Genomic DNA, 24346 nt, shown 5'->3' on the forward strand with positions numbered 1-24346 from the left:
ATTATAGTTTCACAAAGGCTTCAAGTATTGCTGGATTCTGCATTTGGGCTGCGCCCTCCTATCAAGGGAAGTTTGATTGGTTTGATTGCTGGCTGTGTAGAACAGAGAATACTGAGGGCCAGTACAATAATAAGAGATTCTGCAAGGCTGTATTGAGGAACACGCTTGACAGCCAAGGCAATGCCTCAGCCCCTTTTATTCATACAAGTGGCAGGTAATTAATACCACAACCTTTATATATATCAGTCTCTACAGTTTAATCAAAGGAAGCAGTTGCTCGCTGGTTAGATGCTCCTTTTTTCTCCTTCTAGTTGTTCAGAATGTTAATTTATGAAAACACTGTCATCTTCTAGTCTGTGGAATGTGACAGGGCAATCTGAGATCTAATTTCTCCAATGTCAGTCTGAAGGTCTAATCCTGTGTCACGGGGCTAACTGCAAATTATTCTCTTTGGATGTGCAGTAAATAGGGGCATTGTTCCTCTGTGACTGTGCCACTGTGTGAGAGGTGGAAAGTAGTTGCATGCACTAGTAGATGCCGGCATTATAAGAACTGAGAATTGTTTTTTGTTTTTTTTAGAAAACCACTAATTATGATTGATAAAAAATAACACAGCTGTATAGGTTACGCTTAGAGGCTTTCTTCACTTGTATGATCTTTTGTGCCAATCCTGTTTTTGTTTGTTTGGTAAGCCATTGTTAAAAAGGGCACACAGGGTAGAACTCAATAAAAAGAGATCACAAGGATACTGTTGCATTTATTATCTTGCATCAGCTAATTTCAGCTGACACCCACTCACGACGTGAACTCCGAACCAGAAAGCAGGGATTGGCATTAGTTATGTAAACTGATTTAAGCAACAAGTCTACACAGGAGCTAACCACACTGTTAATGTGGAATTGGTTTGCAGATTGTACATGAAGTAATAAACAAAGCTATTGAAGCATTTAATTTTCTAATGCTGTTTATATAACACAGAGAGCTGATCTGTGGAAAGACCTGTGAATCTGGCCTGTGTCTCAGGGATCTCATCTGAATGCAGCCAGGAGACAAAGTGAACATTGAACATCAGAACTGGCACTTGAACGAAAACTGCGGGCATCTGTATGTCTCTCATCTAAAGCAAAGGATGAGTTCCTGTTCTTTGCATCTATAGAGAACACACACAAGTGCACTTATTACCCATTCCTCCCATCGGCACCCCTCAAAAGAAAATGAATGGCATTTGCGCAATTACCTTTTAGTTGGACAAAACAAAGTTGTTCAATAAGGATGTGAACTTGTAAATGCAGATTATTGTTTTCATTATGGCGCCTACAAGCCTAATGGTACAGACTCCTGATGTTCGTTATACAACAGCAGTAGTACACAGGTGCATCCACAAAATGAGATCAAAAGGAGTTAAGTAATCTGTCCATTTCATCCATTAAGCCATCCTCTGAATAATATAACTGATTCTGTTTAAGTGCCATAGAAAACCACATTCTGTGTCAGTAGTGCCCTAAGGGTTCCTCCGATTGAGATACATCACTCATGATTTCTGCTTTAAACCTAAGGTATGTAATATCCCAAAGCATGGTGTAATAGTCTAATTGCATTCAACTGCTGTGCAAAACCAAACAAAACTGCAGCACAAAAACTGCTGCCTTTCAGCATGGTCAAATTTAAACTGAAATCAAATCATTTAGTTTCATTGCAAGCTTGGAAATGAAGCTATATTATAGTTTTTAACAAAGAGGGATTTTTTTTCAGTATACTAAACTGATGCTGTCCTTCGCACTCAGTAATTTAAAAACTAGGGAGATCTTGATCGTGCAGGTGGCATATTAAGATTGTAGGAAGCATATTGATCTCCAATTTCAGGTGGACACAAGACAATCTGTTTCTGAAGTGTTCCCGGTAGTAGATCGCACCACTAGCTTTTGATGTAATTGGGTGAAACGGCAGTAGGTTGTGACCTCCATCAACAAAGTAGAAAGAGAAGAACTGATCATTCGATTTAGATTCAGTTTTGATCAAACACTCAGTGATGTACGAACTGGGTTTCTGTTCAATCTCAAGGGAATCTGAGAATCCGGAGGTGGCACAGTGCAGATGCTGTCTGAGTATGGGATTCTGGCATACAAAATGGAGTGAGCACAATTCTAATCCAATTGTTTGATGCCTGTAAATATCCCTTGGCTCCAAAGCTCTGTTCTTGTTCCCTTAAGGGGATTACCTGGTGTCTTCGTCAAATAGCTAGTAATTGGGTCTGGTAATAAAGCTATAAATCAGTAAGAAACATGGTACTGTCCCTCCGGGAAGATTCCTGAGAAGTGAGGTTGAAGGTGTATCTCCAAGACTGCCTGTCTATGAAGGGTTAATGCAGGTCACTGGTGTTAAAACTTCAAAAGTCAACACAGACAGGAAAACAATCTTCCACTAACATTAAAGCTTCTTGGCACCTTCGCTTAGTTTAGCTACTGCTGTCTGTTAAAAGTTTTTTGAAATATGAAACAGTAATAGAAAAAGTTGCTGAAAAAGCAATCATTTGTGCTGGTACCATCTCCGTGTCTGGTACTTAAGTAGTCTTGTTTGTAAGTCTTCTGCTGCAGCCTCAAAGAACTATTCACTCGTCATTTCTTTTACAACAATTTGAACCACACTTTTAATTGGGAATCTCAGGCTCGCCCAGTATGCCCTGAAAGGTCATCTAATTACAACTGTCCAGACATCAAACACATGTAGTAATGTCTCTGTGAGGAATGAAAGGGGGGGGGGGGGTTCCAGAGGTCCTTTTCAGAACAATGAGCTCCTTATTGACGTGTGTGTCTGTGTGCACGTGTGCTTCTCCTTCCAGGTGTTCAGAGGCAGGTTGTGCACTGTTTGGAGAGGATTGCTGGGATAGTGGAGGAGCGGTACTGTGACCCCGCCACACGACCTGATGACAAGCATGCCAGCTGCAACGAGGAGCTCTGCCCGGCCAGGTCAGTGCTGCTCCAGTGCGGGGGAAGCCCATCTGGCAGGAATGGCTCAAATGAAACTAGGGTTTGTTTTTGTTAGATTGCACTATTCTTCTGTAAAATAAAAAACTGGTCACGGAACCTGCAAGAAACAGCTTCCACACCAAGGTATTGTTTTCATTTTTCTAAACTGGTGTTAACTGGTGGTAAATGCCAATATGGCCCATTGCATTTCTTTCAGTTTTGATTGAAAGAAAGTTCAGTAGTGGGGGCCTGGTGTAGTGAACACATGCTTTTTACTTCTGGGAGAGAGTTGAAAAACAGCTGGGTACACCAAATTGTTGGTCGTGTGACACCTGTTTAAGGCTTAGAATAATAAGCTTTGTGTGTCTAGTTTTTTCCCTGAAGACACCCAGCACGATGAATGCTGATTTCAAATGTCTGATGAGGTCATTGGAGAGCAGCGCACACCTTGTGAAGGACACAACATGGTAGTAGATAGTAAATGAGTGTGTGTTTTTTAGAATACTCCTGGCAATGGCTCACTAGTTCAGATGATAATTAATGCTCTCTGCAACAGCAGAAACTTAAACAAACGAAGGGGTATTTAGAAAACAAATTTCAGATTCTGTATTCTTACACCAAAGTAATTTGGATTTTGTTCTACTGTGCGGCAGAAAGGTCATATTGTAGATTAAGTTTAACACAAGTGTTAAAAACTGATTATGCATCCTCTGGGACTTTCTGAGGATTTGTTTTTTATCAAAACACTCCAAGCTACTGCTAACTAACTTACATATTCACAGCTCGATCTGGGTATCAAAAAGGCTGCTAGATGTCTCTGCAGATTTATCTTGTTCTTAATGATAGTAAACAGGGGTTTGAGTTTGAGATGATCTTGAATTTTTGCAGTTCAAATAACTTAAACGATTCGGTTATTTAACATATTGTCTCATTTAGAAATAAAATGGATAGTCAGGGCTTGGGATTCAGACACAACGAGAGATCAAAATAGCAGCTCTGTGCATCGAGATAGGACAAAGCAGAGCAGGGCTGTAGTAGGTGTCAAGAAGTTAATTCAATTGTTAATGGCAGAAGGTGGGGGGCGGGGCAGTAATTGGTAACTTTTGCATTTGGATTTAATTTTCCTTTTGTAAAGATGCTATGTTAGAGTTGGCAGAAGGTCTGATAGTGATGGCACTGAATTCCTGTCATTTTTCCCATTGCAGATGGTGGGAGGGAGAGTGGCAGAAGTGCTCAGCTAGCTGCGGGGACACTGGGCTAATGAAGAGAACCGTTCTTTGTATTCAGAGCATCGGGACGGATGAACAGAGAGCGCTGCAGCCTTCAGAATGTCAGCACATCCCCAAGCCAGAGGCCGTTGCCCATTGCAACAGGGAGAAGCCCTGCCCTGCTCAATGGACTGTGGGCAACTGGTCAGAGGTGAGAAAGTCGAAGACCAAAGGTCACATTAGTCACAGTCACCTAGGAAACACAGATAATTAGTTAGACAAATATACATTCATTCATTGTGCCCTGCAAGAACAACACAAATGCGTCACCATGAATACCTAGTGTGACAACCAGTGCTGGATTACCTTTTTATTGTTGGATCAGTCCATCATCAGTTCTTATGTTCTGGTTAGCTTGGTGGTTCCTTTTTGTTTTTGGTCAATAACATGGCATTGGGCTGAACATGCTGGGAAATGAACTGCATTGTACTTACCAGCAATCCCTTGCATTATGACCCATTATCTCTACAGCATATGCCATGAGTAAGTATTTAAAGAAGACTGTGCATCTGAAGACATTGATTTGAAGTCTTCTTGTTCAAACATTTGTCTTTAGGTTGTACTAAGTTTCTTTGTTGTTTTTGTTTTTTTGTAAAGCTGTCATTTGTTTTTCTTTTTATATTTATATGTTTTTGTACCTGTCAATCCCAGTGATTTATACGGGAGAGTATTTAATAGCTAGGTGTAAAAGCTGCTCATGGAAAAACAATTTGTTCTTACATCGCAAGGAAAATTAAAATCCCAATTAAACAAATGATTTATAGTGTAACCTTCACACAAAGGGAAGATTGAGATCCTTGAATGTCCCTGATGTACCTGAGCAATCTGGTTATAGTCTAAACAGCTCTTAGACGCTAATGGGCCCTGATGAATCAGTAAAATCAAACGGCACAACAATAGAATTTTAACAAGAGCCTTCCAGCAATCAAGTGTTATAAGCACCCTTCATTTAACCTCTGTGAAAAGTACTTTGCCATTTACTAAATGCCATAAGAGGCCAATCAAGGCTAATGTGTGATTTTAGAAAGTCAAGAAGTGTCTCTTGACTTGGTCTCGGTAAAACACTTTTACTTTTTAAGGACTCATATCAAAACCTAATGGAAACTATTGTTATATGTCCCAGTTACAGGTGTGCAGCATCTAATGGCAAACACACTGCCTAAGACAGTGGATTGCTTACCTTTTAAAAATGCATATTAAAGTATATATCATGGTTTAATAGGGGTTACATACATAAACAATTAAAATTATAGCATTGCAGCATTCACTTTTTTCCCATGGTTGGTCATTTAAAATGCACCATTTTTTGTTTTCCAGTGCTCTGAGACTTGTGGTGGTGGAATACAAAGACGTCCCATAGGCTGCAGTAAAAACACAGGCACTGATTGTGATCCCAGAGAAAAGCCTATATCAGAAACAACATGCAGCCCACAGCCGTGTCCCAGGAAGGTGGATATCTTTGGATCAGAGTGGTCTGGAAGTGGATCATCGAGCAGAGAACTATTCAATGAAGTCGACTTCATTCCCAAGAATGACAACTATCAACACCCTGTACCGGATCATGTGATTCCCAAATCACACCAGCCAGGCAAATATGATGATCTGAACCATTTAATTGAAGATGATTTTATCAGACGCAGCCGTATAGAGCCGACTGATGATAAGGGCTCCTCCCCCGGCAAAAATGTGTTTGTGGATGATTTTTACTACGACTATAACTTCATCAATTTCCATGAAGATCTGTCTTATGATCCTATCGTCGAAAAAAAAGGAGAAAAAGAAGAAGAAGAAAAAAACATCAAAGAAAAGAAACTGGGAGTAAATGGTGTGGGTGGAGAATCTGACCAAAATTCACATTGGGTAAATGGCATTGATGAAGAATCATTGGGTCGTCCCAAAGAAAACACGACGTCAGCCACCCCAGAGGAGGCTGATGCCTCATCAGAGGACTCGTATTCCACTCTAGATACACCATACAATAGTGTGTTGATCGAAGAAGAGAATAAAAATCTCCTGGGTGGGGAAAATGGCAAACATAATATGCCTGAAGCAGAGGAAGGCCCATATGAAGAAAAGGAGACTGAAACAACAATGCCAGACCTAGCTGACACTGAAAAGGTGGACAAAGAGGTATTCTACTTAATTAACCATCTGCTACCAGTTGTGAATCCTACAAAGCAATATTTGGATACAGCGATACACAATTCTTCAGATAAAGAGAAGCAGACAAATGGAGGCCTGGCTCCAACAGATAGTCCAAGTGAGGTAGCTGTGACTGAGATCCTTCATAGCAACCATTCTATAATCCCTCACAGCATTGGTACTGAAAGCCATGAGACAGACTTCACCGAGGAAGACATCCATGAGCAGAGTTTAGAGGAATCTGATGACGACAATAATGAAAACCCACATGAAGAACACAAGAGTGAAGATAACGATTTTAATCAAGAGGTTTTCAGTGAAACAGATGAAAGCGATGACGCTGATGAAGATGCGAGTGAAGGTCTGAACGACATTATTGACGATGAGGAAGATATCATTGATGATCTTGTTTTTAGTATCGGAGAGGATGATGAAACAGGAGATGAGGACATTGATTCCAGGAATGAGAGTGATTTCAGTCGGGATGGCATGAACGTGATCGAACAAGATTCTGCAGTAGGAGATAGCAATGAACATGTTCCCATTAATATTGAACTGGAAAGTTACTTGACATCAAAGGAGCCCCCTGCAACCCCCCTAGTATTATCTGATAAACTGGATACTCCAATCATTTCTTCTTCTGAAGCCATCCCTTTTACCTCAGAGCCACCACTAACAACTATGTCAAACCAGTACAATTTAAATCCTATTTCAGTGGAACTTGCATTTGAAGTACAGGACACGGGTCATTATAATAACGTAGGCGATCATGATTATGACCCTTCAGATTCAGAACCAGATTCTGCAACACCAAGAACAAAACCAACAACAGAGAAAATTCAAACAACAGCTTTCTCCATGCTCCACACTCCAGACTTACTCCCGCCCATTATAGAGCATGGTTATCCCTGGAATACCAGACCTGACTCCAACAGCCAGCCACCACATAACAGGCCCTTTGAAGACAATCCGTCAGATTCACAGACCGACTTCTATTTCACAAGTTCACCCCCAGTTACAGTAACTCAATTGGGGTTTTCACAAGGTAAAGTCTATGGGGTGCCAGCTTCTGCAGATGATTTTTACCAAAAACATGTGACTGCTCAGCCTTCTCAGATGACACCCCAGAAGAATAAAGCCCTCGCCGCCACCGCCAGCACCACAGAGTGGCTGGAGATTGATTCCAATGAAATCGTAGTTCCCGAGCACATGCTGAGGCACAGGCATGAAGACAGAGAGCACCAAACTACAGATGCACCTCACAGTTCGAGCCATACCAGTGGGTTTCATCTTCAGAGGCATCTCCAAGAGTCGTCCACGCCAGCCCTTGCAAATCCAACAGAGCCGCTGCTGTCTACACAGTCGGCCAACAAAGACACAAGCGCAGCTGCTTTCTGGAGGGTGAGCCACTGGAGTGCAGTAAGTGATCCAAATTCTTTTCATCGTAAAGAGAAGTGCAGATCAAAGCTGAGTTTAGTTGTTGACGATGTATTATTACACAAGTAGGGGATGCTTAGTTAAATAGCTACACAACAAACGTCTTTTATATCATTTACTGAGTCCCATATGGTGTGACGAATGAAAGGACATAGTATGAAGCTTAATTCAAATTTAGGATATTGCAATACGATCATGCATCCATAACTGAAACAGATGTGGCTACATAATCTAATTTAAAGCGACATGCTGTACTAATTAATAAAACAAAATTTGGGTGCCACATTCAGAAGCTGTAATGTTACTTTTCCCCAGGAAAGCTGGCCTATGTGCTACGATGCAGTGAAGTGCATGAAGCGTTTCATAATTAATTCACATTACCGGTGATGTACCATCATGTGTAAAGGAAATGTGCGCTTTCCTGTTTTCATTAGAGCAGTTTGGTTTTTTTAAAAACATAACAAGACATACAAATTGCCAATTATATTCTGGGATTAACGGCACAGGTTCGTTAGGATTGGTAATTACGGCTTCATCTTCGGGCACATGTCTGTCTTCAGAGTACTTGATAAAGAATAAACAATGTTTTTATGTCAATACTTTATTACCTGATTAGCCGTAGAGCGGCTAGTCTGAGCTTGATCCAATTTATAATTCCGTTGTTGGATTTGTATGAGATTGTCTTTCACGTTATCGTTAATGGAAATTGATTATCACTGATGCACTATTTTATCTGGGTTTATGTGTACCCAAGGCCAATTAGCATCATTTTTAGTTCCTCCATCTGCACTGCAGCACAGGCACTTCAATACACTCAGCTCCACAAGACAATGAGAATAATGGCTGTGGATGTCACATGCACTCTCTCGTTCTTGTTTTGCTGTTCTGAAAACCCTCTCTTCCCTCTGCAAACCCTCTCCACTCTCAACAGCTTCATACAAGATATTCCTCTATAGCTTTTAGAAGAAAGTGAACCCACAGGAGCACCTCACTCCCACTTTATATATCTCTTTGCTTGTTGTTGATATGTTACCTTGCAAGTCAATCATGGGTTATAAAGGGGCGAAAGTACATTGGGCTAAAAGTAAAGTACTTCAGAGAACTAATAAAAGAGCACTTTCATTTTGTATTGGGGTTTTATACAGTCCTGGCTCCAGAACTCAAGTGTAACATTTTATACAATTTATTAAAGCTGAAAGAAAGTATTATGTAAGCAGCTCTTTAAAAACCCTTATAAAAGTGTACCCCAGTATTTCTGCAGAGTATTTATGCGGTTTCACCATGCTTTTCCTGTGATTATACTATGCATCTACCATAGTGTACAGTGGTTTGCCATATCTATTAATATGCTTTTCCACACTGTGTTGTTCTTTACAATGTTTAAGCTGCTGGTAGGTTTGTTTTGCAAGGCTGCGTTGATTGTGTGGTGCTGTTGCAGTGCTCCACCAGCTGTGGTCTGGGAGCGATTTGGAGGCCAGTGCAGTGCAGCAGCCACAGGGAAACAGACTGTGACATCACCAGGAAGCCAGCCCCTGCCCGGAGCTGCTACCTGAGACCCTGCTCAGCATGGCGTGTGGGAGAATGGAGCAAGGTAAAAGCATGAGAAGGAAACGGCAGGACTCTGAGGCCAGCACTGTTGTGTATATAGAGTCAGGAAGGAAAGAGTCCAGGCCTGTGGGACTCCTTGACTTCTGCTGTGTCTGAAAAGTAAAACTAATTTCATTGGTAGCACTAATGGAGCTTTGTGATTGGTGGACGAAAGTTCTGAAGTTTTTAATCACGGTTTGTTAACCCTTTACGATTAAGAGTTGTGTCTTTTCTGACCACTTCTCTAAAACCTGAGCTACTAGTGTCTTTTCATTTCATCGCAATTACATCATTGTAAAATATTTTTCACATTCTTACAACTTACCCAAAGCTGTTTACTCAGCCAGGCTCACTGAGAAAAAAAAACCTCATTCACAAATGTGTTGTGTTGGCAGCAGTACCGAACCAATTCAGAATTGAGCAACACCATATAGCCCAAACAATGCATTGATTAAAACACTGGTAAACAGTAGACCTCTGTGTTAAATGGTGACTTGTTAAATAATATAAACTGTTTCGAGCAGCAGCAGAGGAAATCCAGTAGACCCTACTGCCTTTATATCTGCAGAGATTCCTGGCAACTGGAAATCTGTTGACTTCACAGGGCGCGAACAATGTGTAGTTCTTAGTGGTATCAATGGATCTTTTTAAATATGGACCTCATAATACTGTAGCCCTTTTGAACACCAGATAAACTAATGTTTTCCTTCTAGAACAGTCAGATGTACCACAAATTCTAAAAGGGTACAATTCCTTGAGCTTTCTTTAGCTTGCTGCGCAGGAAGCAGTTAGCTAACCTGTACTCTGCATCACAATGTTATTTTGCGGTTTCGAGCTGCATAAAACATTACCAGGAGACCAGCCAAGGAAAGCACATTTCCCAGTAACCTCATTTATTATGATTCGGTATATGTAGATACAGTTATGTGGCTGCTTCCTGGTAACTCGTCACTGCAGGTCAGCCTAGACTGTGAACACAAGGGTGAGGCTGACTCCTTAAAGGGGAAGTGCTTTAGTCGGGTTGTTGTGGGTGCATTGGAAATGACAGTATTAAGTATCTTCATTTTTTTTTTTTTTGCTCAGTGTTCCAGTAATTGTGGGGGCGGGATGAAAGTGCGCGAGGTGCAATGCACCGACACTCGAGACCAGAGGCCACTGAGGCCCTTCCACTGCCAGGCAGTCTCCCACAAGCCCCCGCTGCAGATATCCTGCAACTCCAGGCCCTGCATGGACTGGTACACCTCGTCATGGAGTGAGGTGTGCTCTTTAAACTCCCCCTTCACTTTGAACATTAATAAAGAATGCACATTTGTTTTCAAGAAGTTGCACTTAAAGTACTCCTCTGTAGGTTTTTGTATTAAACTTCAAAGGCCTTTTGAGTAGCTCAGTGCTTGAGACAGCACTGTGATTGCAGTGTTTTGTAATGTGTGTTGAGAGAAACGCCAGCGATATGTCTCTGGTCTTGCCACAGTGCTCAGAACTGTGTGGAGGAGGGGAGCAGGAGCGCTTCGTCACCTGTCCAGAGGTCGGAAGATGTCAGGAGTCCATGCAACCCAACAGCACCAAGGGGTGTAACGTGCACCCCTGCACCAAGTGGGTGGTGGGGTCCTGGGGCCAGGTGAGTGGTTCTGTAAGACAGTCATGTTCCAAGGTTAGTGCTAGACCCAGTGCAGTGCACATACGAGATCCAGTCCAGTCTAGGTCTTTATTCCAAGCATGTCCAAAATTAGAATATTGAACCAGACATGTCCAATCAAGGTCCTAAAGGGCCATTCCACTACACTTTTAACAGGTAAAATGTGATAATGAACTGCTTCAGGGGCTGGAAGGAGGTTTGAATTAAACAATTTCAAAGCGACAAGTGAAGAAACAGCTGGATGAATTGTGTTGATTGCCGCTTTTCTTGGACTCTGTGGAGGACAGCGATCCACACAAACCCAAGCAGCTGTTTCTTCACTTGTTTCACTCTGAATGGTGAATCAGCCCTGTCAACACCAGTGACCCTCCCCTGATTGTCAGCACCTGATTTCTGTGGAAAGCTCAATCTAAGTAATCCAATAATGGGTTGGTGCAGCTCTATCGCTCAGGGTCACTTAACTAATTGGAACAAACTCCAGACTGGAGTGGTTGTTCCCCACCGATCTACTTCTGCTTGGCAAGCAGGTGACCCAACTCTAGCCTTGTCCTGCTAAGCGGGGACAGGACTACAAATCTGGCTAATAGCCCACTAATCGTCTTCGAAATGTTTAGATTGTTGCCGCTTTATTTGATCAGCGTTAATAATATCGATTTCCCCTCTCCTCGCAGTGCACTGCTACCTGTGGAGGGGGGATACAGCGACGACTGGTGAAGTGTATCAACACCAAGACCGGCGATGCTGAGGAGGACAGCAGCCAGTGTGACCACGAGCCCTGGCCAGAGAACACACAGAAGTGCAACACGCAGGAATGCAACAACGCCGAACCAAGTAAGGACAGTGGAGGGCACTCGCTAGCATGTATACGTGACTAATAGCTTTACCTTGTAATTCCTATCGCGCTTTTCAAAGATTTTGTTGTCTATTACCCAGGGGCACAGGGGTCCAGTTCAGCCCGACAGGAAAACCAGGGGTCAGGGGTGTGTGAACTGGGGGTCCTCACAGATTGGGTGTGTCAAAGTGCTGCCTCAGGAAGTAGCTGTCATTCTTTGTTTCCTGCAGGTGGCAATCTAAGCGAGAGCCATTGTTTTTCATTATTTGGAATAGTTTCTGATTGTAAATGGCATGTTTTCTCTTTTCTCCTGCGAAACAGCTGTAAAACCAGTCACTCTTCTAGTGACACTTCCAGCTCTGTTACCCATAAATGTTCAGCTCTGTTTCTGTAAAAGGAAGCATTGAAGCCATTCATAAAAAAATGACAGTGCCGCTAATGTTTTAGTTCAGAATAATGTTTCTCTTTTCCCTGGTTGGTGGTGTTCTGTTAAACACCACATTGTAAAGGATAGGGGGTTGCAGCTTTGATTATGCAAGAAGAGTTCCCACTTCCACCTGAAGAAGAGACTTCGGAGATCTTGAATGCTAGTTTGTATACAGTGTCTAATAAATAAACAAATCTGTTACATTGTATCAGCTCCTCAAATCCTTCATCCCCTTTAAAGGTGGTATATCTGCTCTTTCTGAGTTTTTTAGACAGGGTATCCGAAAACAAAAGTTTCCCTTGATAAGTATTAGCAGCACCACAGCATGCAATTAGCTGCTCACAAATCAAAACTAAAATGTTAAAGTGTTTTGTCCGAGCCATGGACTATTGTATCTGTAAAGAATATGCAAATACAGCTTAGTATTTAATTACAGCCTTTAGTTTGAGTCTTCTTGATAATCCATCACCCCCCACAGGCCAGCACAGTAGCCCCAGGTGTCAATCTCCATTTCACATTAATGAAATGTCAATGTGTGACAGCGAAGCATAGATAAGTGGTATGAAATGCAAGCATGCAATCTGAGTTACTTGCAATTACTTATAATTGCAATTATCCGATAACCCCACAACAGAGCATGTTGGTAGAAATATACATAGATCTGTGATGCTACAGTGTAGAGAGGGGGGGGGGGGGGGGGTGGTAATTCTTTTGTGAATGCCTGGCAGACCTCATTGTGTTATATTGGATTGGGCTCACCATAAAATTGTGCAAACAGCAGCTTCTTGCAGGGACGCTGATTGAATCAGGGAAGACAGTTTGTGTTTCATTTTTTATCAAAACTGTGCAACTAAAGAGCAGCACTCAGGTCTATGGGGAGTGCTGTCTGTCAGCCCTAGTGCATGGTTACTAAGGGTTATGAGGTCTCTACAAACAATAACATAGCCCCAGATTGCACATTTGGGAGTATAACCATCAAGCTGATATATACTGTATGTATATATTACAGTATGTGTTCTTTATCATCCATTCTTTTTTATTCTGCTTAGATCATTATTTACCAACTAACTAGTGTAGTTTTGTAAAGTGTGGTGGTTTGCAAAATGACCAAGCCGCTGCTGCCATTTCTGTCTCCCATGTAATTGCATTTGTATTTATTTTTATAGAAACTCAGTTGCTGCAGCCGAGTCAGCCCTCGCTGTCATTTCTAAGTCTAGCTCATTTCAGATGTCCTGTCAGAAACAGGCCCCTGTTGTTAAAAACACAAGGAGGCTGGTTAGTACAGCTGGTAGAAAATGAAGTGAGCAGAAACAGCAACAGATAAATAAATGAAACACACATGCAGAAATAACCCTGACCCCTAACCCTAACCCTTCACCCGAGCTGGAACCCTAAACCTTTTCTGTTACAATTGTGTACTTACATATATTATACAAAAAGATTTACACATTAAGTGCATTGTAACTATGCATAATAACACTGTAATGATGTGTAAGCACACATGTATTTACTAAGTAACTACTTTGTAAATATAGTCAATAGAGACACAATGTAAAGTATTACCTAAGAGTTGAAGTAGCTGAGTGTATATTATGGGATAGAGATATAGTAAAGAAGTGCAGCAGGTTTCCTTTCCAATTCCAGGCTGTCTAAGTGTCTGGGTTTTTGAACTCCTCCTTGCTGCTTCTCCCTGGGGGGAGAACTGGAACTGAACACAACAAATTAGCTTTTTTGTGGACTCTGTTCTGTTTTACTCCACTGCGGCAGTCCTGCAGAAAAAACAGATCATTGTTTAGTGTGAGAAAAAATATCTAGCACTTAACATTTGATACAGAGGCTGAAGCCAAATGGTTTGTTCTTTTTTTTAAGATGGTAAGCGGCTGCCAGAAGCCTCTAGCTAAACTGATGAAGTTTGACCTAGTTTTGGAAGTTGGCTGTGCGTCTCTGAGTTAGTGTGAGGATGTTGGAAAGTGTCTTCTTGCTATCCAGGCTCCTCCTAGTGCCTGGAAGTGGTCTGATAGCGTGCAAATGTTGAGAAAATGATTTCAACTGAATTCCAGCCGTCAGCCCTGGTTCTCTTCACAGTGCTGGAATAAAGAAAGCATCTTGACTTTGCCTGCCTGGTTTCTTCACTTGCTCGTTCACACAGTCCCTGAAGGTTGATACTGTGTCACTGGGAGCCATGGAGACATGCTGCAGCAGTATGAGGTTAGGAGAGTCTTCTTCAAGCTCCGTTGGTACTCGGAAAGCAATGTTTTAAAATAAGACCTGACGTCGTCACCTTCGGTGATTAGAACGACATTCTTCTCCCCCTGGCACCTTTAAAACATTTTAGTGGATATATAATCCACACAGTAATTGCTGGAAGAGATTAATGCAACCTGTTGGCTTGGCCCTAAACACAAGCCTGGATGTTTTTATAAAACGTGGTTGTGACACAACAGTCACATTTGGACATATTTCCATTCACTCCAGTTGCCAAATATAATTTTAAGTATTTTTCAATGTAACTGCTGCAGTTATTTAGATTCAACCTGATAAACTGCAGTAGTATAACTAGTATGAATGCCAAATGCAAGATGGAATTTGTGATAGCTATCCAGCTTTGGCAGGTCACTACTCTTCTGACATGAGCTGTACTGTGTTGGGCTGTGTCTGTTCTGCTTTCAATGAGCTACTGTAAAGATAGTGAACTCGCGGATGAACATAATCTTCTAATCCCCTGTATTTAAAAGGTCACACTCACACTGATCCACTCGCTGACATTTTCAGGCTTCTGCAGGCGATTCTGCTTGTCTGTCGAGTTTGGGGCTGTTATAGAGTTTTATGTAAGCTGCCAATGCAGTGCCACTGAGTTTACCCCTCCCTCACGCCTGTCCATGCTTCTGTCTCAATGACTGTGTACATGCATGAGTGACGGGGATAACACTAACGCTGCACATTGAGCCATTCCAGGTTTTTATCATGAGCCCAATTAGACACTGGCACTATTTCTTTCCCTGTGCATTATAACTAGTTACCTCTCATACTGCAATCCCGGATACTGATTTGTAATAACATGCACACTGTAGTTTCCTTTTAGAATGAAGGTGGGTGACCGTCATAGTGGTCGAACACATCAGTGCATTGAGTTTGTGAGTACGAAACCCTGCCTGTATGAGTACCACATTCGGATGTTGACTGTCGATCAGAATTGAAGTTGAGTTTCTGGTAGCTAACAACACACATGCTTATGAGGCCCTAAGCTCAACACTGCACTGAGCCTTGGCCTCCCTGGGGAGGGGGAACATGAGTCTGGGCACTGGTGCGACAACCCGAGATCGAGCACTAACAAGCAGGGACCCTGGGGCAGCATGGTTCTACTTACACACCCTGGAACTTGCTGTCAGTGAGGGAGCAGAGCAATTCAACACTAATGAGAAGATTACACAGTGCAGTAGGCAGTATGGTATGTGTCAGCCTATGTGTCTGCTCTATATTAAGGCACATTATGTGTAATGCACAGCTTTTATTATAACTTTGGTTTGCAAAATGCAGTGCACTAAAGAGGTCCTCGAGGTCAGCAGTCTACTATGTTTCATATGTGCCAGTCAATGACTGATAAGACCTGTAACAAGGTTAAATTGGTTTCATAATTTAGGGTCTGGGTGGAACAAAGGCTTTCAGGTTCCAGGTTTGCAAAATGAACTCTGCTTTTGTTTTGCTCAACTTTTTTAATGTTGGACACACAAAAGCGCCTCCATTTATCAAGTGCTGTTATCTGCAAGTGTCTGTCGAGCTTGAGAGGCTGAGAGTGAAGTCGTGAATAATGAGTGAAGGGTAAACCCTGGCTGCCTTCTGCTGGATATCCATAACTCTTATCAACGCAGTAAGACACAGGAAAGGGGCCTTGGAGAGAAATAAGAAATGTTTATTGGGAAGGTGTATCTATTGACACATTGCATTGCATATGCAACTTCCAACTTCGATGTGTTAATGGAAACATTATCCTCGCTCCTATCTGCCCTGGATTGGGTCTGCCTGTCCCTGATTGTGACAGCTTCACTTCCAAAGAGAGATGTCATTATTTAAAAAAACAAACAAACAGATGAAGCCCTCAATCTTATTGACATCAACAACTAACTTGTTACAAACTTTGACATAATCAATTGAACTACACATATTATTGCATCTAGTCTATAAAATGAGATTTCTTGTAAGTAAATATATTTTTAAGTAAATATTGTTTTTTGAAATATTTACAGTTCAGAATAACTTGTTAAATGAACAGTAGCATATGCTGTTCATTGTAACATCGATTGTGCTTTAAAAGCACTATCCTTTACTATTTGAAGGCTGACTCACCCAGTGCAGGGTTTGCAGAATGAAAGCCAGCAGAGTTTCAGTAAAGGAAAAGCTGTTAAGCTATAAACTGGCCTGGTCTTCCCACTGGCTGTACCCAGGAGATAACAGAGCTTCTGAAAACCAGGTGTATTCCTGCTGTTTCCAGCAACCATTATCTCCACAGATTGCAGCATTAAGCTCTCTCTGATCAGATAAGGTTACCAGTACTACAGTGTTTAGGACCATGTAGGATTTGAAAGCAAGGAAAAAAAAACAGTAACCAAAAGCAAAGAAGCAGCAACAGTGAGAGTAGAGGATGCTGTTAGTTATTCAGTGCTGTGTGAATCTGACCTGGGATTTGCAGCTCCATTAATCATGCAAAGTAGAAGATCAACTCCCCCAAGCCAAGCGGACTCAGCTGGCAACCTGAATATTATATCTCTAAAATTCTAACATTGAGATAAAGTCCCTCTCTCGATCTTAATTAAGAGGATTGGGAATAAAATAATGCCTGTTTTTGCATGCCGTGCAAAGGCTCTGACTATCATATATATTGTTTTTTGGGGTTTTTTTATGCTTTGGGTTGAGGTGTCTGCTGGATAATAACAAGCACCCCGCATTATCAGTCTGTTTATTGGCTGAAATAAAGACAGCAGATCAGTCTCTCATTCTCCTTCTCATATCTCACAGGAATGAGGAAGCTGATTAAAAATATCTGTTTGTATAATGTAACTGAGAACCCTACTGGGGGAGGAGAGAGGGGGGAGGTGAAAGCAACACTCTAAGTAACACTGAAAACCAGCTTATTCTTTATAAGATAGTTCAGCTTTGTTCTGGGCAGCGCTGAAATAAAAACATGTGAACATATCTTTTCATCTGAAAAGACGATACAGTATCTGTTACTACACTAGGTAAAGGAGGTTCTCAGCTTGCTTGTCTGACTGCTCTCCAATGTATTCTCCCTATCCACCAGCGCTGGTTTAGAGCTCATTTGTTGAAGACATGTACCTCAAGTCTGACTGGCAGATACTGCAGTGGGCATGTTGCTTCAAGGCAGGTCTTGGATCAGGCAGCTGCTTGCTTGGGTTTTTAATTCATTTCAAGTGGCGTGGTAAAGCTCTGAGCTTCTTTCTATTTGTTAGCCTTTGTCCTGCTTTGCCAAAGATGCGTGTCTGCTATATAGAAACCTAAGCTCCTTTTGCTTTTGACCTGTGGAATAATTCTAAACCTTGTGGACCCACGCTGGACAGAGCCTGGATATGACATGGTGTGAAAATGAATCCATCACTGTGAAAGACATACACATTGTTCAAAGGATTTGTTTTACTAGAGTTTTAAAAACAGTATTGTATTGAAGAAGGCACTACCCGAAAGGTTTGTCTCCTTGAAGAAAACATGAATAACCATACCCTCAGTGACAAAAGCTCCCCATGTTAAATATGCATGCTTTTGTTTTTGTTAGCATGCTTTCACTGTGCTTTACTCCCCTTCTCTCTGTTTACCATCACATAGCTCTGTAAACGTTTACACTGTGAACAGCACATTCTAAGCCTCTCACCCAGTTCTGGTGTGCAGTCTCAATTGGATAGATATTTTCTGAAGGGATTAACAGAACTCAGTGGACTCAGACCCTCCCCCCATAAGAAACCAACAGCAATGGAATCTCTGTGGCTCTGTACTGTGAGTGGGGATGCGCCAGCTTGCCTTCAGCCCCAAATCCAGATTGTTTAACCTTACTGGGCCTCAAGGAATCAAATATAAGAGTGGATGAGCAGGGGAGGGGGAGGGGGTTGGCACATTGCTGAGGGGGCCCTGTTGTATTGTTCTACAGCTGTGCCCTCTGACCTATATGATGATGTCACTCTGCTGTGATCTGAGAGTATGGGAAAGACTGGGCTTTTGTTCAGAAGCAGGGCTGTAATGTCAGCCAGGAAACCATTTATTACAGCTCTGTGAATCCCTTTGATTATTCCACTTAGAGGAGGAAAACATGACCCTGTGGCAATAATAATAATAATAATAATAATAATAATAATAATAATAATAATAATAATAAAAAACAACCTGTAGGGAGTTCTACAGCTTTAGCCTACTGAATGACTTGTGTTAGTGCCTATTGCGTCTGCAGTGGGCTTCGTTTTGGCTTGTGTGTAATCACTGGAGCTTGGGTTTGTTCCTAGAGCTGGATATCATGTTTGGGGATATTTAAAGAGCTGTCTGGCTTGAGTTTAGTGTTTCATAATGCCGGTTACCTTCCCTGCCTCGCAGCACCTCTTTGTTATGTGTAATCCTCAGGTGGAACCCAATGATACCATCCCACTAGTGATTCGAGAACTGCTGCTGACCTCAAATAGCTAAACTCCCTTTGAAGATGATCATAATAAATAGAGTAGGTATTGATGGGATACAGTACCTGGGCCAAATTTACAAAGCTTTAAATCCATGAGTTCTTTATTGAGTCAATAAAATACAGTTCGATATTGATGAGTCTGCCATGGATTGCTGGCTTCATTAAAAACGGTCAAGAAAAGTTTCAGAGAACTTTTATGTTAAGTTGCAGCTTTGTGAATATGGGTGTTGCTGAACACATGTTGGGTTTTGGTTTCAACACATTGCAGATTACCAGTGTTTCAAAAAAGAAAAAACTAGAGTGCTCGAGTGGCTCATCCAATTAAAGCGCTGCCGCTGGGGGCGCAGGATGAGTCACACAGCTTGGGCTGCACTAGTTTGCGTCCAGGCTGTGCAAAGAGGCTGAACTCCTTCTCCTCTTTGTGCAACAGCAAACCCTACTGGCCAGACACCGAGCACATTCAGATGCTGGGTGTAAGATCCCACCACAAGCCTCCAGTGAGAGACAGAGCAGTCCTGAGGTTCTCTGGTAGCTGATTTCACCACAGAGGGGCTAAGGAAGAGAAGGAGTGGCACGGGAGGACAGAGAATGGAGTGAAGGCTTGACTAGTCGACCAGTAGAAAAGCAGTGTAGGGAGACATGAGGGATTGGAGGTAGGAGGGGGCAGTGTGGTGAAGAGAGCGGTAGGCAAGAACAAGGGTCTTGCATTGAATGGGAGCAGAGATAGGTAGGATAGTGAAGACACAACAAGGCTGTACTGTAAATGGACTATGCTTTTTAGCATTCCTATAATCCAGTTTTTTCGTGTGCTATAGACTGTGCCGACTGGGTCGTGGAGGTATGAAGATAGGTTTGCCCTTCAAGCCTGGAAAGGTCCTGCTAAAATAATCCAGCACATTATGTCTGAATAATCCCATTCCCCTGACAGGAAATTTTACAAGCAGCTGGACCTGGCAAAAACATTGCCAATCTGCTACTTCAATAACCACTTAGAAAAAAGGAATACACTGAAACTTCCTCATGAAAATTCCCCATACCAAAAACGTACTTCCTCCAGGACAAGGCTGGGATATTTTACAAGCATTACACGCCAGCCTTCATGTACCAGGGGTTCTGAATCTGCTGACATGAGGGAGTGTTAATGATAAAAAAAGACAAGGAGAACCAGAACCTGTTATAAAAACTTGGCATTCCATAACAGGAATGAAAATCTATTTACCAGCAAGGAATTGAAATGATGTGATGCTTGGATATCTGTCCTTAAAAGAAATAAATAAATAAACTTCTGCAAAAGAAACATATCATATCAACTGGCGCTTACTGTTCCTGTGAAGTGAACCCAAAGTGTGTTCTCTCCCGTAAGAATACAGCTGATTTTCATGCAGGCTGGCACTCATTCTGCAGCTCAGTCATGTTGTTGTTAATCTGGATGGCATGATGATGGCATGGCGTGGAGAATTGTCACTGCTGCTCCAGCTGTTTCTGTGGACAGCACTGTTTCTGTGTCAGCTGTATGCCCTCACTGAATGTTCTTTGATGAGGTAGCCTTGCTGAGACACATAGTTCCGCTTCTAATGGAAATACAGCGTGTATGATCTTGCAACAGGAAAGATCAGAGGTCTAATTCTACACCTAGTTACAAAACCACAGTAGTCGTCTGAATGGGAATGCATTTCCAGAGTGCTTATTAAATCTCACATCACTTGGTCATGAACAAGCACTTGCAAGACTGGCACATATTTCATCTCAGACAGTTGTACAACCCAAAGTGTTTTCATGAATAATGTTAACTAAAAAGAAAAACCCCAGTGTGAAACAGCTTGCTCCTTGTGTTAGAAATGCCATTCTTCTGGAGTAATGATGTTTACTTGACTGAGCAGCACTATAGACTTTTCTGTTTTATTTTATTGTTTTTGTTTTTTTTTACAAGCCAACCATCTCTAAACTAAATGTAATTACTTTTGCACCACAAGCTCTGCTAACCTTAAAAGGCATAAATCCCTTTTGTGTTCTCATTCCCTCCCCCGTGGAACAGATCATGTGAGCTGGTGCAGTCTGCTAGCTCTCCTGCTCTTCTAAATGTCTGTGTTCACTGGGCCTCTGCTGCTTTAGATACAGGCAGTGTCCTCGCCCATATTAATCAACAACTAGGGCATGGCTGCTGGAACTAAAATGCCCCCCCCCCCCCCCCCCCCCCCACCACCCCATGCCACTACAGGGGTAAAAAACTGAGTGTGTCATGGGTGCAAATTGACAGTGGACGGATTAGCCATTCATGCATGACAACCTCATATGGATCGGATTAAAAAATCTTCTAGTCTTTCTATAGGCACATATGGAAGATGTAAATGCATGATAGCCTCATATGAGGATGTCATTTGTTCCCCTTAAAGTAATGGAAAAATGATAGTAAAGAGAGTAAAGCTACTCATAATCCAGCCTTAGGTCTTCAACATAAATATAATAGAACATGATAAAAATGGTCGATTATAGTCAGTGGATGAGCCTGAATTCCTCCTCTAAGTATTGTTTTTTTGTTTTGTTTTTGTAGGTCACACTTGTGTAAGAAATCGCCTGACCTTCGGTTTCTGCCAGACCCTGAAGCTCCTGGGAAGGTGCTTCCTCCCTACTGTCCGAGTGCAATGCTGCCAGACCTGCACTCTGGGGGGCTACGGGGTCCGAGAACGGGGCAATGAGCGCGCCACACGTAGGTGAGAGGTAGAGACAGAAAAGTGCCAGCGTTACCACGACAATCCTTTAGCATCCCGCTGCCTTATTAAAAGAGAAGAGAGCAATGGCCCTTAGAAAAATACAGTACAAAAGTTCACAGAATGCGGCTAGCAAACAGAAGAATATGTTAGATCTGATTGGTTGGGAAACCACCAATCAGCGTTTACATCTGGGGTCGCCCAGACAAAATTCAGGTACCGCTGGTTGGCATGGAAACATGGAGACACATCTGGTTGAACCAATCAGATACTGTGTAATCTCTCCTTGCTACAGGTTTGTCAAGGCAGACCAAAGTGCAACCACCAGTAACTTGAACCCTTTAAAGACGGTGCTACGATCAATGAGAGCGGTGCTATCGACAGTCCTGCATTCTTCGCTTGCTCTGGGGGTGTTGGCAGGCCAGCAAAGTAACTTTCCATACTTGATCTGTGGTTTTATAATATAATAATAATGCTACTGTATATCAGAGTCTTTGTGACAGCCTTACACAGGAAAGTAAATACACATTATTTGTGTTCATTGAATAGATCTAGAATTTCCAGAGCAATCATTTTATATTTTTGTTCGGTTTGTAACAAACATAGGAATATATTTACAGCTTAAACAGATTAACAGAGTAGGTCTAAAAGACTATGATACACGAATGTATTTGTAATGTTCCTGTGGTGGCATGTCTAACATAACAATTCAGTGACTCTTCAGTAAAGGTTCTGCACCATTGCTGTGTTTAGGAGTGGGAATCCGCTGTTACTCTGCACCCATTGTATAAAAAAGATAGCGGCTCCATTCTCACAGCCTCTTACTCCAAATCATTATCACAAGGGAATACAAATCATTTACTATATAAACCCTATCAGGAGAGTGCTCCTAATGAAATCTCTGAGCTGTTTATTCTGGGTTGGTAACTTTACTGGGTACCTTTCTACCAGCTGGCAAATCTTTGCTAATGATGGTTTTGAATAAATGTTTTTATGAAGCTAGCCCAACGTCCTTATGCATTGATTATATGTTTCTTAGTGAGCTGTAAACAATCTTTTTTTTTTACATTCATAGAAGGTAGCAAGGACACTTAAAATTGTATGATCTGTTCTGTACTTAAAGTGGTTCATCCACAAGTCACAAGTTTGCTGTGCATGTTAAGATCTGTATTCAAGATGTACAATGTATTTGTACAGACATAATGTATTTGTTTGGTATGGGTGATGGTGTCTGTTGTAAGCATTTCAAATGGTGTTCCATTTAAAAAACAAACATTATACACAGAGGATAAAGACAGAGTACAGAGTCATATATATTTCCAATTAGGCTGTTAAGTTGTAAAAACCCAGAGGACACATTTCAAATGCATAGTGGTTGAGATCAATGTAATAGTAATCTGCCATCCAGATGAATCTCATGAGTCACATGGGGAACTGGTTCTAGAACTCAAAGCAGAATGTGCAAGCTCACTGATGTATTCTTCTAGCCCATTCTGAATAATATGTTCAATGAAATATTTAAGGAGATTCTGGAGCAAAGTCTAAAGGAGTAAGTACCTCTATTCTGACACTACAATGTTATGCTGGAGGTATGTTACCTATGGTACTGGGATTTATTGTTTCATTCCAGGTAACACACAATACATAAGGGCACTCCATGAACGGTAATGAGGTATTGGTTCATGTAAGTTTGTGTACTATTCTAGTAAAGTACACTGGACGGTAAGGAAAGTATGTTTGAAACAATTTCATTCGGGGAATGGCTTTCCTTTTATTAGCTGGATTGAATGAATGCAGTATAGTTTCCACTATATACCTTCACACAGTAGCACTGCACACAGAAACGTATTTTTCTTGTTGTATACACAGATGTATTTTTTGTAGAATACAATGGGAGCAGTTGTCTGATGAAGTGCAATGGTGCGCTTTAATTAAACTAAACTCTGTAGCTTGTTCTGTTTCAATCATTGACCTCAGCTTCTAAACGATCACCTGGAAGATTTAGTCCAAACCCTATATAGCTATTAAGGGTGTGCACGCTGCTCGTCTGTTGGTATTCTTTTTTTCCTTTCTTTTGTCATGATTTTTGTCATTTCTTTTTAAACTATTTAAAACTTGTTTTGTACTCGTGTCAATTCCAAGATTGTAATAAATAAATAAATAAATAAACAGCAGCAGTTGTAACTTTCTTTGAATACTCCAGATCACTAATGGCACACACAGGCAGGTCTGTTTTGATTGAATATGTATCTATAATATTAAAATGGCACGAGGAGTCTAATCATGTCAGAACCTGGACTTCCCGATTACAGATACCGTGCAGTCTGAACAAGATAAGAAGTGCAAGTCTATGGGAGTTATTGGCTCATTTCTGAACAGCTTATTTTGACAGCAGCGCTCAACAAGACAGTGGAAATCCCTCAAGTATTTTTATTAGGTTTAAATTATTGTTTTTTTTTTTCATTGTTAGAAGGTGATATTACATATTGATTTAGATCCGAATTAAACTTGGTGAACTAATAAAAAACAGCAAGATCAATATAATTTGGTAACATCGGCTCCGAATTTGAACCACTTAGATATTTTTTTGTCGTTCTAGTTATATGTAACCATTGTACTGTAATCGTCATACTATAATGTATATATATATATATATATATATATATATAT

The 24346-nt window shown here is 41.4% G+C and overlaps 1 protein-coding gene across 1 annotated transcript in view; it reads left to right on the forward strand.

Annotated features, from left to right (window-relative positions):
* LOC121299017 (A disintegrin and metalloproteinase with thrombospondin motifs 7-like) overlaps positions 1-23845 on the forward strand; it is a 55452-nt gene extending 31607 nt beyond the window's left edge. The window contains exons 17-25 of the mRNA XM_041226456.1: positions 2840-2966; positions 4172-4385; positions 5552-7795; positions 9252-9404; positions 10484-10657; positions 10872-11018; positions 11708-11867; positions 21520-21679; positions 21972-23845. Coding sequence (XP_041082390.1) covers positions 2840-2966; positions 4172-4385; positions 5552-7795; positions 9252-9404; positions 10484-10657; positions 10872-11018; positions 11708-11867; positions 21520-21679; positions 21972-22143 — 3551 coding nt within the window. The 3' untranslated portion in view covers positions 22144-23845. The remainder of the gene's footprint in view (positions 1-2839; positions 2967-4171; positions 4386-5551; positions 7796-9251; positions 9405-10483; positions 10658-10871; positions 11019-11707; positions 11868-21519; positions 21680-21971) is intronic.
* Positions 23846-24346: the final 501 nt, after the last annotated feature.

This window comes from Polyodon spathula, chromosome 24, assembly GCF_017654505.1.
Source record: "Polyodon spathula isolate WHYD16114869_AA chromosome 24, ASM1765450v1, whole genome shotgun sequence".
Taxonomy (NCBI): Eukaryota; Metazoa; Chordata; class Actinopteri; order Acipenseriformes; family Polyodontidae; genus Polyodon; species Polyodon spathula.